The sequence below is a fragment of the Gossypium hirsutum genome, chromosome D13 (assembly GCF_007990345.1).
Source record: "Gossypium hirsutum isolate 1008001.06 chromosome D13, Gossypium_hirsutum_v2.1, whole genome shotgun sequence".
Classification (NCBI taxonomy): Eukaryota; Viridiplantae; Streptophyta; class Magnoliopsida; order Malvales; family Malvaceae; genus Gossypium; species Gossypium hirsutum.
Window position 1 is genome coordinate 5,063,551 of NC_053449.1, and position 18,012 is coordinate 5,081,562.

The following is an 18,012-nucleotide window of genomic DNA, read 5'->3' on the forward strand; positions in this document are numbered from 1 at the left end:
ATTCTTTCTTACTACTACAATTTTATATTATATTCTGACAGTTGCTGATCATTTAAATTATTATAATTGCACAAATATGTGATTGAGTTGATTTAAATCGAAATAAAATATTTATTGTGAAATATTAATTTTAAAATCTAAATTTTTTAAAGCCTCAATGTTATTATTAAATTAAAACCTCACCAATTTATTTTTAACTTTTAGATTAAATTGAATATATTTAATCCTTAGATTTTTTTTTCTGTGTAATTACAAGGAAAGGATGAAAAAAAATTAGGGATTTAATTCCTTTTTTAATAAAAAAATTCGAAACATATTTACTATGAAAATGGAAAATAAGAGATGACGAAATTTAAAAGTATTATAAAAATATATATTTTTTAAATACTGATTTTAATTTGAATATTGAAATAAAAATGGATTAATTATTACTTAATAAACAAATTTCTTTTCAAAAGAAAATAGTGCAAAAGGTAGGGGCATTTGTCTCACGTGGCGGCAGCCCATCGATATGAAGTGCCAACCATTTTACTAGAAACCAGCCGCGTGGTTATGTGACGCGTAGCAGTGGACTTCCCTTTTCGCCCTTGTGCTCCGCTGACATGGCGGTCACCTAACCCCACATGACTGCCTCATTTCTTGCCATGCCTACGTGTTGTGACACCCGCCTTGTCCCCTCCCACCACTACACTTTACTGGACAATTAATTAAAATAATCTTAACATTAATTTCTTCAAAAACAAACAAACAAACATCCAATTTTTCTACAGTCTTAACTGTCAATCTACTTCCTTTACTACGTTGAAATTTGAGTTTTAGTCCCTCTTCTTTATTTTGGTATAATACAATAAATAAATCTTTTTTCTTTTATAATATTACAAATAGGTCCAATTTAGTAATACCATAACTTGTCCTTAAGTTATCATCTCATTAAATATTCGGTTACATGTAATTTATTAGGCTAAACTATCAAAATAGTCACTTTTGTTTACCTCAGGTTATATTTTAGTCACTTATGTTTGAAATGTTACGTTTTAGTCACTGAGCCGTTAATTGCTAATAACGGTGTAATGGTAAGCTAACATGGCACATTAAATCATCATTTCAAATGAAAATTTTAGGTTAAATTCTACAATTGGGCCCCATATTTTTTTTTATTTTGAGCAATTTAAATTTTTTATTTTATGTTTTTTTAACATTTTTTCCATTCTCTTCTACTTCTCCCTCTGTTTTACTCTCTTCTTCATTTATTTTAGCGTAGTTTTTCTATGTTTTTCATTTGTTAAAACTAGTCCACAAACTCGCCTCACTCGAAAAAATTAAATTGTTCAAAAAAAAAGTATACAAACTAGTTTTAACAAATGAAAAATATAGAAAAACTAGGTTAAAAGAAATAGAGAAAGGAGGAAAACCAAGGGAGAAGTAGAAGAGAATGGAAAATAAAGAAAAAAAAAAGGAAAGTTGAAAAAACATAAAAGAAAAAAATTGCTCAAAACAAAAAAGTAAGAGGATCGATTGTATAAATTAACCTAAAATTTTTGTTTGAAATGATGATTTAACGTGCCACGTCAGCTTGCCGTTGCACCGTTAATGACAATTAACGGATAAATAACTAAAATATTACAATGAGATAACATAAGTGACTAAAATGTAACCTAAGCTAAACAAAAGTGACTATTTTAATAGTTTACCAAATTTATTATTTCTTGAATATAAATAATTGAATTTTTACGTGATATTATATGAATAAATAATAGTAAAAAAATCTACATTATCATTTTAACCGTAATAAATTTCTAAATTACATCTAAATATGTTCTTTTTTAAGTTAATAAACTTTCATTTAAATAATAACTTATAAAATGAAAATGATGAAAACTTATTTAAATAAAATAAAAGGTTTAACTCATAAATTGGTATTTAAATTATACTCTCTCTTTTTTTTTTAGTACCTAAACTTATTTTTGGTTATAAGTGATATTTAAATTACTTTTTTTTTCTTAAGTTGGTATCTTCATTAGTCAAACCGTTAAGTCTATTTTAAAAAGAGACTTAACCACAAAATAGTACCTAAAATTTGGGAGGTTTCATTTTGGTACCTAAACTATTTTATTTTTCGAGTTAATACTTATGTTAGTTCAATTGTTAGTTAAACTGTTAAATATATTTAAAAAGAAAAGGTAACCAAATAAAAATTGACACATGACAAAAAAGACAATCTTTTATATATTTTTTCTTTTTCCTTTTTATTTTCTTCTTTGGAACTAGACAGATGGTAGATAAAAAAAAAGTATTAAAAAATTCATAAAAATTAAAAATAAAAAATAGAGAAAAATTGATTCAACTGGTTTTTTTAGCTTGATTTAATTGATCTGTATCTGTTTGTGAGTGTCAGTCTGGTTCATAAACCATTGGTTTTGATCAATGAAAATACTTTTTTGACCTCGTCGTGTCGAGCAAGTAGATGGTAAAGTTTGAAAATAGAATTAATTGCCATCATCTCAACCTCAGGGGGAATATGTGGTGATTTATTATTGGTTGAAAATTTTTCAACGAATATAACAATTTGGTGTAAAACGATGAACAAATGAATCGTTTAGGTATTGCTTGTGACAAAAAAAAGTTTAGGTACCAACTTGAAAAACAAAAGGTACACTTTTGGCAATAATTTGTAGGTTAAGCCTTTTTTAATATATATTTAATTTTGACTAACGATTAGACTAATAAATGTACCAGCTTAGGAAAAAAAGTAGTATAGGTACCACTTGTGACAAAAAAAAGTTCAGGTATCAAGATAAAAAAAATAATTTAGGTGTCAATTTGTGGATTAAGCCTAAAATAAAAATATAAAGATTATCTGGTTGTTACCTGTAAATTGTTTTTTTCCCCTAATATTTAAGTTTATTGTTTTGATTTTGTGTTTTTCAGGGTTAATGTATTATTTGATACTTAACTCATTTGTTTAGTTTGGTACTTGAGTTTTCTTTTTTCAATTTGATAGTCGAATTTAGCTTTAATGTTCAATTTAATCCATGAGTTTTTTCAGTTTGATACTTAAGTTTTTTTTTCCAATCAAGTATCTTAGTTTTTTTTTTATCTTAGTTTAACTTTAATATTCATTGGTCCATATGGTCCCATTTGATTTGAGTACTAAGTTGAACATTGAAGTAAACTAAAATACCAATTTAAGACAAAAAAATTCAAGTACCAAATTATACACTAAAGACAAACAAATGTACCAAAATATATATTAATATTATTTGTTTAAACAATTCTTAAACTACCTACAAACCCTTCAAATCCTTAAATCGAAAGTTAAGACGTGTTTAAGTGTGTCCAGAATTACATCCTCCAAATTATTGCAATCAATGTTTAAAAAATGACAGTCAACTTAATTAAATTATTGTTTCTCGTGTCATCAATTTGAACGTCAGCCTAATAATAATGAAATAAATAATTAAAAACATAAGATAATATATAATCAATTTACCTATCAAATTTTTTTATCGATTTCAAATAATTTAAGTAATTTAAATTTTTATCCAAATTATTATATCATTTAGTATTTAATTAAATTAATTCCTATATAATTTGTAGAACTCTGACGGAGACCACAGCAACAATGTAACGGAGGCTATTTCCTTTTGTTTGTTTCTATTTTTTTTTAATCGCAACTTATCCGTATGAGTGCGTGAGCCATCATCCACCTTTTGTCGGGCCCACATCGACTAGCAAGATGACGTGGCACTTTCACTTCCAAAGTCTCGGCCTCTTCCCCCTATTTAAACCGCCATCGAAGACTCGAACATCCCCAAGCTCTCAGCACAGTCCACACCAAAAAAACTCCCTTCCTTTTCTTTTTCCTACAATACGAGCGCTTTAATTCTTGTTCTCCGATCGTTCGATAAAATCCCCCTTCAAAAAAAGAATGGCCGTCGATTCACCTCTCTCGTCTCCGCTAGGTCCGCCGGCGTGCGAGAAAGATGCGAAAGCTTTGCAGTTCATCGAGGAAATGACTCGAAATGCCGAGTCCGTTCAACAGAGAGTCCTCGCTGAAATCTTATCCCGAAACGCACAGACTGAGTACCTCACACGGTTCCAACTCAACGGTGCAACCGACCGAGAAACTTTCAAGTCCAAGCTCCCGGTCATTACTTACGAGGACCTTCAGCCTGAAATCCATCGTATTGCTAATGGCGACCGCTCTGCTATTTTATCTGCCCACCCCATCTCAGAATTCCTCACCAGGTTCGTATATAATATATAATATACGATTATGAACTGTACTTAAAGAAAAGGTATAATTTCGGGTTTAGTCCTTCTATTATGTTAAACTTTGTTATTTCTTTAATTACCATCATTAAAGCGATGACCTGGATTCGTTTACTATTTATTTGGTCTCAATTTCGAGACCAAATGAAAATTCGGTCCATCATATTCACTTAATAGCAAATTTACATCTTAACCGAATGCTTCACAGTTACTATACTGTTATCAATTTGAACAAACGGTCTAAATTATGACAAATTCAATTAGAAGGTTTAAATTCTAGATTTCAACATAATAAGAGGACTAATACTAGAATTAGACTACAAATAATGAGATCCATGTATGTTTCTATATTGATGCTGATAAATTTTCCTGGAAAATCGTGCAGCTCCGGGACATCAGCTGGTGAGAGGAAACTCATGCCTACAATTAAAGAAGAGCTAGATCGCCGTCAGTTGCTTTACAGTTTGCTCATGCCAGTGATGAATCTGTAAGTATTTGGGGGAAAAAAAAGGGTTAAATTTTGGTTTTGGTCCATTCGCTGTGCTAAATTTAAGATTTTTTATCCATTTTTAGTTTCTCATAATTTGATTTTTTTGTCTTTTACAAAAAAAAAACAAAACAAAACAATTATTTAGTACAATAGTTAACACTGTTACTTATCATAAAAGCACAGCCAGCATCATATTATGTGAAATTGAACTCCATGAATTAAATCACTAATTTAAGTAGTAGAGGATTAAAATGAAAAAATTGATAGCACAGAAACAATGTACTAATTAGGTTTGTGATGTTGAATTAATGGAACGCGGTTTCTATGGAACAGTTATGTGGCAGGCTTGGACAAAGGCAAGGGCCTATATTTCTTGTTTGTGAAATCGGAGATAAGGACCCCCGGTGGTCTCTTGGCTCGCCCTGTCCTCACCAGCTACTACAAGAGCGACCATTTCAAGACTCGCCCTTACGATCCTTACAACGTTTACACCAGCCCCAATGAGGCCATCCTCTGTCCCGACTCGTTTCAGAGCATGTACACCCAGATGCTCTGTGGCCTCCTTGACCGCCACCAAGTTCTTCGCCTCGGCGCGGTCTTCGCTTCTGGACTCCTCCGTGCAATCAGGTTCCTTCAACTCAACTGGCGACAACTCGCACATGATATGGAAACGGGTTCCTTGAACTCGAAAATCACTGACCCTTCATTGAGGGAATGCATTGTTAAGACCCTAAAACCTAACCCCGAGCTTGCCCAGTTCGTCCGCCATGAGTGTTCGAAGGATGATTGGGAGGGGATCATTGTAAGAATTTGGCCTAACACGAAATATCTCGACGTCATTGTAACCGGAGCTATGGCGCAGTATATTCCAACCCTTGATTATTATAGTGGTGGGTTACCTTTGGCTTGCACCATGTATGCTTCATCTGAATGTTACTTTGGTTTGAACCTTAACCTCATGTGTAAACCGTCGGAAGTTTCTTATACCATCATGCCCAACATGGCGTACTTCGAGTTCTTACCCCACGAGCCTAATCTTGACTCAACTGGTTTCGATTTCACTCATGAATTGCCTCCTAAACTCGTCGACCTCGTGGATGTGGAAGTTGGGAAAGAATATGAGCTCGTGATCACAACCTATGCGGGGCTATGCAGGTACCGAGTGGGCGACATTCTTCGCGTCACCGGTTTCCACAACTCGGCCCCGCAATTCCATTTCATCAGGAGGAAAAATGTGTTGCTCAGCATCGACTCAGACAAAACCGACGAGGCTGAGCTGCAAACGGCGGTCGAGAATGCTTCTCACCTCCTCCGTGAGCACAACGCCAGCGTAGTGGAGTACACGAGTCACGCCGATACAAAAACAATCCCTGGTCATTACGTAGTATACTGGGAATTGTTGGTGAAAGACTCGACCAACTCCCCAGACAATGATACCCTAGAACAATGTTGTTTAGCAATGGAAGAGTCACTGAACTCAGTATACCGGCAAGGGCGAGTGGCGGATAACTCGATCGGACCGCTAGAAATCCGAGTGGTAAAAAACGGGACGTTTGAAGAGTTAATGGATTACGCAATATCAAGAGGAGCATCCATTAATCAATACAAGGTTCCAAGGTGTGTTAGTTTCACCCCAATCATGGAGTTGTTGGATTCTAGGGTGGTGTCTGCACATTTTAGCCCAGCTTTGCCACATTGGTCCCCAGAAAGAAGTCAATGAAATGGGCATATATAAATAGATAGATTCTCTTTGTTTTTATTATTTTTTAAAATTAAATTTAGTTATTATTATTATTATTATTATATAATTTTGTAGTAGCTTTTGGTGTAAGGTAAAAGTGTAAGTTGAGTAGGACGATTCAAAGGCTGTTTCTTTCATGTATGGAGCATAACAGGTAAGGTTTCTTTGCTTTAATATCCTGTCTTTGGCTTTTCTTCCTAGATAGCATTTTGGAATTCAAGATTATAAAAAAAAGTTTTCCAAAAAAAAATATATTAAAATTTTAAAATTGTCAAATGTCCTTTAATTTTATTAAAAATAAAAATTAATTTTTAAAAATAAACAACAGTTTTCTAAAAATAGTAATCCTGTATATATTACATGCCATGGAAGTAGCTCTAGGAAGGTAATTACGAACCGAGAACTCACATTTTGCTCTTTAAAAAACATTATTAGAAGGAATTACCATAAACCTAATAAATTAATTTTCATCAAATATTCCGGTTGGCAATGAATTTTTGGAGTTTTTACTGCTTCAAATCTGGTTGACATTTTAGTGAGTTTCAATGCATGTTTCCCCTTGTTTAAAGAGTTAGGGACACATTAGGTAAGTTGTGTAAATTTAGGGAACCAAATTCTAAAATGGTTTAAATTGAATAATTAAACTTTTAGAGGGTCAAAAATATAATATTATTTCATTCGATTAAAGTTAGAAAATGATTAAATTAAATTGTTTAAAATTTTTTGATACAATGCTTAGAACTACCAATAACCTCTTTTTGATACAATACGATCTTATGTGATTTTTTTTATTTCAAATCCACCTAAGTTAATCTATCTATTGAAAAGTGAGAATTCATAATAGAAATTCTCAAAAACATCGAAAATATAGCAGAAGCAACTTAAATATAAAGAAGTGATGAGAGAACAGAAAAACCATAAGAAAACAACGCCCACGAAGTGTTTGAGTAAATGCTCTAAAAATATATTTACTAACTCTGAATGAAATACGATGAGATTTATGGGATGTTTATAAATGAGGGGGAATGTCTCTATAATCCAACGATACAATTTGCTTTACAGCGATGGTCGAGATTAAAGTTAATTTACGATTGAGATTCTTAAAGGATTTACATCATTCCCTAATATTAAAAAAATCAAATCTTCTAGAAATAAAACTCCTCTCTGCTCCCAAGAGTGCTTTACGTAGAGTCCTAGAGAAAGCAGTAACTGCTGCGGCTTGGGATGGAGGAAAGCGATAGTGAGGATAGAGAGGGGAGGGATGAGATCTCTCTTCTAGCAGAAGAACTCATCCAATTATTAGTCAAGGGGTCGATGGTGGTACCAAATTCTAAACCAACGCTAATATGTACAGTTTAGACAGAAAAGCTTTATAACCCAGAAAGTTTTAAGGCACAAATGAAAAGTATATGGAAGACAAGAAAAAAGTTTGAGATCCAGATGGTGGGGCAAAATTTATTTCTGATAGTGTTTGATTTGGAAGAAGATCTAGAGACGATTATGGAGGGGAGACCTTGGCATTTTCGTAAAAGTATTATTTTATTTGATAGGTTAATTCAGGCGGTGGAAAGAGATCAGATTAGGCTTAATTCATCTCCGTTTTGGATAAAAATTGATTTGTATTTACCAGAATTTGATAAGAAGGAACTCTTGCTTGCAATTGGTGTTACGTTTGGAGGGTTCTCAGATCTGAAATTAATGAAGTCTGTTGTCGCTCAGAATCACCTTGGATGTTCGAAAACCACTTCGCCGAGGTATTTTTGTCTCTAGTAATAATGTTAATAAAATGTGGGTTCTTTTCAAGTATGATAATTTACCGATGTTTTGTTTTGGATGTGGAAGAATGGGGTATGGGATAAAAGATTGCACTCAAATAATACCTGCAAGGAAAAGTAAAATCAGTGTTGATCCACCTTAAACGTTAACTTTAAAAGCATAATCAAAATTAACTGGAAAAGAAAATATGAAATTTAATGCTATGATGAAGAAGGTGGGGGTTCAAAGTTCTTACATAGGAGGCAAAATAGTGCTGGCAGAAAGCTCTAGAACAATGGAAAAAGAGAATAACGAGATTCGGGGTGCACAGGAGAATATGGAATTGATGGGAGGGGATGAGATGATAAAGGAGCAGGGATGCATATATGGGATAGATGAGGTCGAGAAGTTGAATGATAGTACAGTACAAGAGTGTAAAAACGTAAATCCTGAAAAGAAGACGAGCTGGAAAAGAATAAAACTAGTGGCTACGGTGATACAAACAAAGGCTGAGAATAGTACGAGAAAGAGTAAGTCCCCAGAAGAAGATCTTGCAAGAAGTGATAATGAAGATTTTGATGTGGATGGAACTAAAAGATTGAAACATGATGATTTTGAGGGTTGCGAAAAAGCCTTCTCAGAGGTGATGTTAGATAGTTCTGGGCAACTTGATATTAAAAATTTCTTGAGATCTGTGGCTACCAAGAGGCAAGTCGACCGGACGCAATGAAAATTATAAGTTGGAATATTCATAGATTGGGGAGTCCACGAGCAGGAAGAAGGCTACATTTTTCCTAAAGCAGCACAATCCCCATATGGTCTTCTTAATGAAGACAAAGCTAGATAAGCAATACATGGAAAAAGTCAGGAGGAGATGTGGTTTTACTAATGGAATTGATATTGAATCAGAAGGTTTGTGATGAGGATTATGTTTAGCATGGAAAGGAGACACTGTAATAAGTTTACAAAGTTTTTTTAGGAATCACATTGATGTTATGGTTAATGAAGGTAAGGATGAAGAAGAATAGAGATTCACGGGGTTCTATGGTTCGCCCTATGTTAATAATAGGAGCGCTACGTGAAATCTGCTAAAGAAATTGGGGCAAGATAGAAGTCATCCATGGTTAGTAAGTGGTGATTTTAATGAGATCATGTATTCTTATGAAAAATGTAGGGGTGTACCAAGGGAAGAGAGTAGAATGGAAGCCTTCCAAGAGGTTTTAGAAGAATGCCAATTAGAAGATTTGAGATATTCGGGGGTTTGGTTTACTTGGGAAAGGGGAAATTTACCGTAGATAAATATTAGAGAAAGACTTGATAGGGGAGTGGCAAATGATAAATGGAGGCAGATATTTCCAACAGGTAACATCAAACATCTACCACACTCAATGTCTGATCATTACCCACTTCTTCTAAAACAAAATGTGAAAATTCTTATAAGGGCAATCCAAAATTTATATTTGAGGTGTGGTGGCTCATGGAGGAAACGATTGAGAAAGTAATTAAAGAATCTTAGGAATCAGGAACAGGCACAGTAGCTGAAAAACTTGAAAGATTACAAGCAAACTTAAAGATATGGGCGAGATCAATCAAAGAAGGGCGAGAGGGACTAAAGAAAAAGCTTACGAAGCAACTTGATATGTTAATGACGCAAGAAAAGACTGACGAAACGATGGCAAAAGTTATCGACACCAAGATTCACTTGAATATAGAAATTGATAAAGATGAAGCTTATTGGGAACAAAGGGCAAGGGCAAATTGGCTTAAAACAGGGGATAAGAATTCAGCTTTTTTCCATAGGTTTGCCACATATCGAAGACACATTAATGCCATATCAAAGTTGGAACTAGATGGATGAGGAGAGGCTAATGAAGTAAGTGAGATTAATGAAGCTGTTACTATGTACTTTCAGAAGCTATTCACGTCAAATGGAGTCGAAGATCCTTCTTATCTCCTAACGGGCATTGAAAATAATATTCTGGCAGATATTAATAGAGATTTAATGTTAAACTATATAGTAGAAGAAGTCTATGATGCATTGAAAGGAATGGGACCTACTAAAGCACCAGGACATGATGGTTTTCCAGCAATCTTCTTTCAGAAATATTGACACATTGTAGGTAAGGAAATTGTTAACTTTTGTTTGAGAATACTAAATAATGGTGAGAGTTTTGGTCCTTTCAACCAAACAGAGATCGTGTTGATTCCAAAAATCCCTAATCCCACAAGCCTAGATAACTTTAAACCTATTAGCTTGTGTTCGATTATTTATAAAATGATGGCAAAAATAATTGTAAATCGACTACAAGTAGGTATTGAGAGATGTATTGATGTGGCTCAAAGTACTTTTGTCCCGGGAAGGCTAATTTCTGACAATGTGCTTTTAGCTTATGAGGTTTTGCATACTTTTCGACAAAAGCGCAGAGGAAAAAAAGGATATATGGCACTAAAGCTTGACATGAGTAAATCCTATGATAGGGTCGAATGGGGCTATATAAAAGAAGTTATGTTAAGAATGGGTTTTGCAAAGGACTGGGTGTAGTTGGTTATGAAATGTATCTCCACAACGTCCTATGGAGTTAATACAAATGGAAGAAGTGGACGAAGCTTTAAATCGACAAGAGGCTTGGGACTAGAGGTGCTTATGGGCCGGGCTGGACCCATAAAAAATTTCAGCCTGTTACCTAGGCCCGGGCCCGGCCCGACCCGAAGTATGGGTCTGATATTTTGCCCAGGCCTGGCCCGTGAAAAAAATATGAAGCCCGGGCCCGGCCCGGCCCTTTTTTAAACTTAAAAGTTAAAACTAATTGTTATTAAAATTAATTGTTATTGAATTTATATCAAATATCAAATTGTAATTTTTTTGTATATAATGAACAAAAAAATAAAATAAGATTATAATATATTAAAACAGTATATTACATTAAAATTTATTGTTTTAATAAAAAAATTAACAATATTAATTATTTAGTTAATAACATTATAAAAATATAAGCACCATTTTATGTTAAAAAATAAAGTATAGAAACTAAAATTTAATCATTTTGGTAAAAGGATATAAAGATTAAAGTTTAGTTGTAACTTGTAAGCATAATGGAATGAGCAAAGATCTGAGTTTTGGTAAAAGGATATAAACTAGTTATTTAACTATGCTAGCCTTGTGATACAAGATCAAACTTGTCACATGTTTAAGTAATACTAAAAAACACACATCATTTATGAAAAGATCTGAGTTTGATTGTTTCGAAGGAAAGGGTGTGATAGCAACCTCTAAGTGATAGCAACCTGACTGGGCCTGCTGTTTTTCTGCCTCAATAGCTTGTTTCTACAATAAAACAAAGCAAAAACAAAAAAGATGAGATTAAAATTATGAATAACATGTACAAAATACAATGGGAAATGTTACTACTGCAAGAAGTGAAGTAATAATGGAATGAGCAAAGAGTTGCAACATCTACGCCACTAGATTTCAAGAAGTGAAGTAATAATGGAATGAGCAAAGACTCGATTTTTCAAAGAGCTGGTACTGGGATTGTCATACAAGAGAATTTAAAACAGTGTTGTACAAGCTTGGTCTGTTTTCATACAAGAAGAAAGAACATAAGGATATAAATGTAGATAGGCTCCTTATAAGAGAATTTAACAGAGTGTTGTACTAAGAGAATTTAAAACAGTGTTCGAGAGCTCATCAGGTTCACTAAATTTAAGGAATATATGATCTGTAAATTCACAAGAAATATCAATATTATACAAATATTAATTATAGATATTGATTCCATTATGTTACAAAATGTATTTTTACTGTGACAGTACAATCCTTTATAGTTTGACTTTTCCTCAACAAGACCCTAAATAAACAAAGTTGGATGTAATTTAAATATAAGAATTTGTCTTTGTAAAGTTAAATGGACAATTTAGGCTTACTCAACCGCTCCATATCATTTTAAAAATATATACTTAATAATTTTTATTTAAACTTTAAATAGTTTTTCTTTTAATTTGAAATTAAACAATTTATCTAAAATCTGATTTTTTTTCTTGAAGTACTAACTTCATTAAAAATGGAAATCGAAGTACGAATGAAGTCATTTCCACTGCATATAATCAAACTTCCAATTCTTGTTATAAGGGCACATTGTAAATACCTATCTAATGAGACTTCAACAAGATTTCACTTTCATTTTATTCAATATATTCATTCAAGGCAATCAAACATCCTCAAAAACATCAAATTATAAATCCATATCAAATCTTCAGATACAAAAAAGAGATATGAATGAATCAAGCTATGAAGGAGACCACCAATCAACCAATGGTCAAACAACAAAGAGATAATAACTGGATTTCATATGGAACATAAGAACGCAAGCCCAATTAGCTACCTTCAGTTTTAAAATGAATATGCCACTGAAAGTGAAAACCAATCCAAAGAAAATTAATACAACATAATCTTATCATTGTTAGCCCTCATTCTAAACAAACATGAACCTAGAAAAAAAAATAGGTAGGAGATTCAGAACAACAAAGATCCCATATATAGCACAAAAAACAAACAGAATCATCTCAGAAACACGAAAGAACATTCAAGACCAACCATTTATAAAAACACCCAAGAATAAAAACCACTCAAATCGCATGAAATGAAGAAAGCCCACTAATTTAATCTATGTTGGATGAAAGCACAAAGATTGCAAACACAGGAACATTAACCCCAGAAAGAAAAAATGGAAGTATGAACAATCTTACCTCTCAATAGCCAGATTATTACAAGCAAGGACTTTAATAGTCATGGAGGCCCGGACACTGGAGGTGGAATGGTGGATCGGTGGAGATGGTTCTTCGATTTGGGGAAAAAAATAGAGGAGGGGATGGGATAGGGATTTATCAGATACACGGGAAATGGGAAACGGGAAATGTAATAATAAATTTTAAAAATAAAAACAATATTAATTATATCCGGGCCGGGCCCAAAAAATTTTACCCGAGGCCCTGCCCGTTTTCTAAACGGGCCTATATTTTTACCCGAACCCTCTTAAATTTCAGGCGAGACATCGGGCCGGGCCGCCCAACCCATGAGCACTTCTACCTGGGACAAGGAGATCCTCTACGTTCTTTTTTATTTTTAATGTGTAGCGAGGGATTATCATCTTTGATGAGATTAGCATTGAAGGAAGGATTGTTAAGAGGTGCAAAGGTGAGTAGAAGAGGCCTAGAAATTTCACATTTACTTTTTACAGATGACTGTATTCTGTTTGGGGAAGCATCAGATAGGGGGCAAGGCGCTAAAAGGAATTCTGAAGACGTATCAAAAATGTTCTGGCCAATGTGTAAATTTCAATAAATCTACAATCTTTTTCAGCACGAACACTATAGAAGGAAAAAATAAAGAAGTCTCGGCAATCTTGGAGGTAAGGACCTCAACAAATATGGAAAGATATTTAGGTCTCCCGAATGTGGTTGGTAGACGGAAAAAAGAATCCTTTCAGCATTTCAAAGAGAAGATTTATACTAGAATTGAAGGATGGAGTACCAGAATGTTATCTGAAGGAGGTAAGGAAGTATTATTAAATTCGGTACTTAAGTCTATTCCAACCTATGCTGTCTTTTTTCTTACTACCAATGTCGCTTTGTAGAGATATAGAAAGTATATTTGCTAAATTTTGGTGGCAAAAAGCGCACGGGAAAAGAGGAATTCATTGGTGTCAATGGAAATATTTGTGTTGGTCAAAAGAAGGTGGTTTGGGTTTTAGAAACATGGCTCAGTTTAATGTCTCATTACTAGCCAAATAGGGGTGGAGAAATTTAAACAATCCAAATTCTTTAATAGCTCAAGTTTTAAAGGCAAAATATTACCCAAATGTTAATTTCTTAAATTCACGATTGGGGAACAATGCTTCGTATAGATGGAAAAGCATTTGGGCTACAAAGGACACTTTAGAGGAAGGTTTGTGTTGGAAGGTGGGCAGGGGTACGCATATTTCAGTTAGTAATGATTTTTGGATCCCAGATATGAAAAAGAACAGGTTATCAGCTTTAATTACGAATTTGAATGATTTTAAAGTTGCTAAATTAATTGATCAAAGTAATAGAACATGGAAGAAAGAATTGATAGCTTCTACCTTTCCAGAGGATGTTGTCGAGAAGATTATTTGCATTTCGTTGGCAGAAGAACCTTATGAAAATTTTCGGGTCTGGAGTGCTGAGGCGCCGGGCAAACTCACAGTACGCAGCGTCTATTAACTATTACAAAGCATTGAAGATGATCCTAGAGCTTACGCTTTACAAGCCGACTATAAGGAATTCTACAAAAAATTATGGCTTCTGAACCTTCCTTCAAAAATAAAAATTACAATCTGGAAGATATCATAGAATTTTCTATCTACATGAGTTAATATGCTACTAAGAAAGTTAACAAACACAACAGTATGCCCCCGTTGTGGAGTAGGAACAGAGAATATGGACCATCTTTTCTGTGAATGTCCTGCTTCAATTTCAGTTTGGAGAGAGTTATCATGCCAAGCATTTTTGCAAGAAAATCAGTTAGAGTTTGTATAGTGGCTAACCTGGGTATTTGCGAAGAACTCAGTATCACAGTGTAGGATATTTTGTTGTGCATTATGGGCAATTTGGGGAGATAAGAATGATAGAGTGCACAAAAAAGTGAGTAAATCTGGAAAAGTAATAGGAGATTTGTTAATAGTTATATATCAGAGTTGAATAAGATTGATAAAAGCAAACCACAAACTTCTATAACTATTAACAAGTAGAGGAAGCCACCTGATCAGGTTGTGAAAATTAATTTTGATGCAGCATACGACGAAAATTTTAATCAAGCGGCTGTGGGGATTGTGGCCAGAGAGAGTGAGGGCAAGGTTCTTTTATCATGCTCGAAGATCTATCAACCGATTGCATCAGCCTTTGCGACTGAGGTACTCATGTGCCGGAAAGCGATCCAAATCGGCATAGACATGCATTGGGAAAAAGTCATTATTGAAGGAGACTCTTTATCAATAATAAAAAAACTAGTAGTTTACCTAGTTGGAGGTGTCCCCGAATATGCAGAAGAACAAGAGGAAAGGGATAGAGTGAGAGAGCCAGATTGAACAGGAAAGGGAGAAGATGAAATGGGGGGAGTCTGAATGAGGGTTGGTAATGGAATGGACGAAATTAAAGTCCCCTCGGGAGTGTGAATGCGTCTTGATGAAGAAATGGCAGATGAAGTGAGAAGACGGTGAAGAGTCATCTTGCTGATTGGCCAAAAATAACAGCAACATTAATGGGAATCCAGAGCCTTCTGACTCTATTTTTGTTCTGTTGATTTTCTAGGCTGAATTAGGATTTGGTTTGTTGTTCTTAGTTTTTATCGTTTCTTTGTTTATTTTGATGCTGGGCCAAATCTCATATCCGGGCCTTTCTTTTTCTCTAGGTAATTATTTATGTACTTTTGAATTTATTAATAAAGCCCAATCTGTAGTTTAATTTCAAAAAAAAAAAAATCAAATCTTCTAAGATTAATTTTCATATTTACCATGACAACCCTAATTTTCTTTAACCGTTTCATTGGGTCACCAATACTTCAAATAGGTGAACTTCTCCACAAGCAAATAGTATTATTTTCAAAATGTTAAGTGTGACAAGATTCACATGCATGACAAACCCGCCATTTGATATGGTAGGATTACTTTTTGAGAAAAGAAAATCTATCATATTTTTTAAATAATTTTAAAACTACAACATCTTTCTAAATATTTTTTAAATTATAATATTTTTAAAAAATTAAATTTTAAAAATAACAAAATTTGGCCAAATTGTCATGTGTCAACTTCTTGTGAAATTGCCTGACGGTCTCACAGGAAGTTGTTATGTGGCAATTCAACCCTTTTTTTTTAAGTATAAAGTGTGACACATGTCATATGCATAGCGAACCTGTCATTTGTCATTATATTTAGGGATAAATCTCAAAACTATAAATGAACTTTGCTCTAATATGTAATTTTATACGTAAACTTTGATTTTGTACAATTTTATACATGAAAATTTGATTTTATCCAATTCTCACAAATTATTAACATAATTAATGATATAACATCATTTTATGTTTATATATTACATAAATGTATAATTATATTTATCCAATATAAAAATAAATTGATGTACTTATTTACTTAAATGTGTATGGTTTAACCAAAATTAAAGTTTCATGTGCATAATTGCACTAAATTAAAGTTCATGTATCAAATTGTACATTTAATAAAAGTTCATGTATAATTTTGAGATTTGTCCCTTATATTTATCATAAATATGATTGTACTTGTCCACATAAAGTTTCAAATTGATCTGATATCTTTATCATATTGATAGATAATTGTTGGGCATTTTTAAATTACTCAAAACTCAACGTGCATGTATTATAAAAAAAAACCAATCAAGATGCATGAACTATGTGAATAAAACATGAAATATGATCGTTGGATTATTAAAATATTAGTTGGACAAATTTTATCCAAATGCGAAAATTATTTGGGTTTTACATTAGTGTAATAGATCACTTATTGTTGATACATGGAGCAAGTTATGGTGGTTTGTGATAGTTTTCTCAATGGGTGAAAAGTCGTAAGAAGGTTGAGATGATTAGAATTTGGATGCCTAGGGAAAGATAGAAGAGGTGAGGAGAGAGAGTTGAGAGTGTAAGAGGAAAAAGTGCCTCAACCTTATTCCCGGTTCCAATAAGCCTTTCAGGGGTTGCTTCGAATAGTTTCTAAGGTGCCACATGCCAACCATATATTTGTTTCGAACTTATTGGAATTTAGCTAACCTACTACTACATTGCCATCCTAGGTATGACTATCATGTCTAGGGAACAAATATATATGATATTTGAGCGGTAGGCATCCTATCCATGTTAGGTGTGTGGTCCTATTGATTAGATCTTGTGAGGTCTTGTGCTCGCAAGATTTTGAGCTTACTGGTGTCTTAGCTTGCAAAGTGTTCTCCTCAGTCAAAAGCGTTGACTTGCAAGATTTGCTCGTGTGGTGTAGGTAATAACACTTTTATAAGGTTAGCATTTGATACATTTCTAGTGAAATGTTTTAACTTCACATTAAGGCTTCAAATATTTCCAAATGTCCTTATTTAGTACTTTATTTTTTAAAAAAAAATACCGAAATGGGCCCATTATTTAATTATTTACCGGAATGGTCTATTTTTTGGCAAATCACGTCCACGTCAGCGCGATGTCAGGGGACGCGCCAGGAAATCGCGTCCACATCAGCGCGAGTTACTGACGTGGCAACAAATCGCGCCCTCTAGGACGCGATTTGCTGCCACGTCAGCAACTCGCGCTGACATGGATGCGATTTCCTGTGCCACGTAGTACGTTCCGGGGGACGCCATTTTGCCGTTTTTCCTACGTTATGTTTTTTCGGCTTTTAAGGCTTAGGGTTCAGGCTTTTTAGGGTTTTTAGGTCTTGGAAGAAATAATTTTGAGTTGACGTTTCTGATCAAATAGTATAAAATCGTTTCTAGCAGGATGCTATTTGAGAAGAATTTTTGAAATCGCGCCCTCGTGGACGTGCTTTTGCTACAGTCGGTCATGGAAGAAATACTTTTTTTTGACGTTTCTGAGCAAATAGTATAAAATTGCTTCTAGCAGGATGCTATTTGAGAAGAATTTGTGAAAATCGCGCTCTCGTGGACGCGCTTTTGCTACAGTAGCATGTTTAGGCTGAGGCTATAAATTAGGCATAAAATGTTC

The 18,012-nt window shown here is 33.9% G+C and overlaps 1 protein-coding gene and 1 long non-coding RNA gene across 5 annotated transcripts; one reads left to right on the plus strand and one right to left on the minus strand.

Moving 5' to 3' along the window:
* Nucleotides 1-3,793: 3,793 nt before the first annotated feature.
* Nucleotides 3,794-6,677, plus strand: LOC107920803 (probable indole-3-acetic acid-amido synthetase GH3.1). The gene is made up of 3 exons (XM_016850659.2): nucleotides 3,794-4,248; nucleotides 4,658-4,759; nucleotides 5,096-6,677. Exons 1-3 carry the CDS (start codon nucleotides 3,929-3,931, stop codon nucleotides 6,480-6,482), a joined length of 1,809 nt encoding a protein of 602 aa, XP_016706148.2. The 5' UTR covers nucleotides 3,794-3,928; the 3' UTR covers nucleotides 6,483-6,677.
* Nucleotides 6,678-7,460: 783 nt separating this feature from the next.
* On the minus strand, nucleotides 7,461-15,587 carry LOC107918267 (uncharacterized). Of its 4 annotated transcripts, none has more exons than XR_005923536.1 (5): nucleotides 15,036-15,587; nucleotides 14,822-14,928; nucleotides 14,378-14,739; nucleotides 11,527-11,583; nucleotides 7,461-8,383 (listed from the first exon to the last, which is right to left on the minus strand). It is a non-coding gene; the product is annotated as an uncharacterized lncRNA (long non-coding RNA). The 4 variants fall into 4 exon arrangements; XR_001690007.2 differs by lacking the exon at nucleotides 7,461-8,383 and having other exon boundaries at nucleotides 11,317-11,583; nucleotides 15,036-15,182; nucleotides 15,293-15,587; XR_001690006.2 differs by lacking the exon at nucleotides 7,461-8,383 and having other exon boundaries at nucleotides 11,317-11,583.
* Between the last annotated feature and the right edge of the window lie 2,425 nt (nucleotides 15,588-18,012).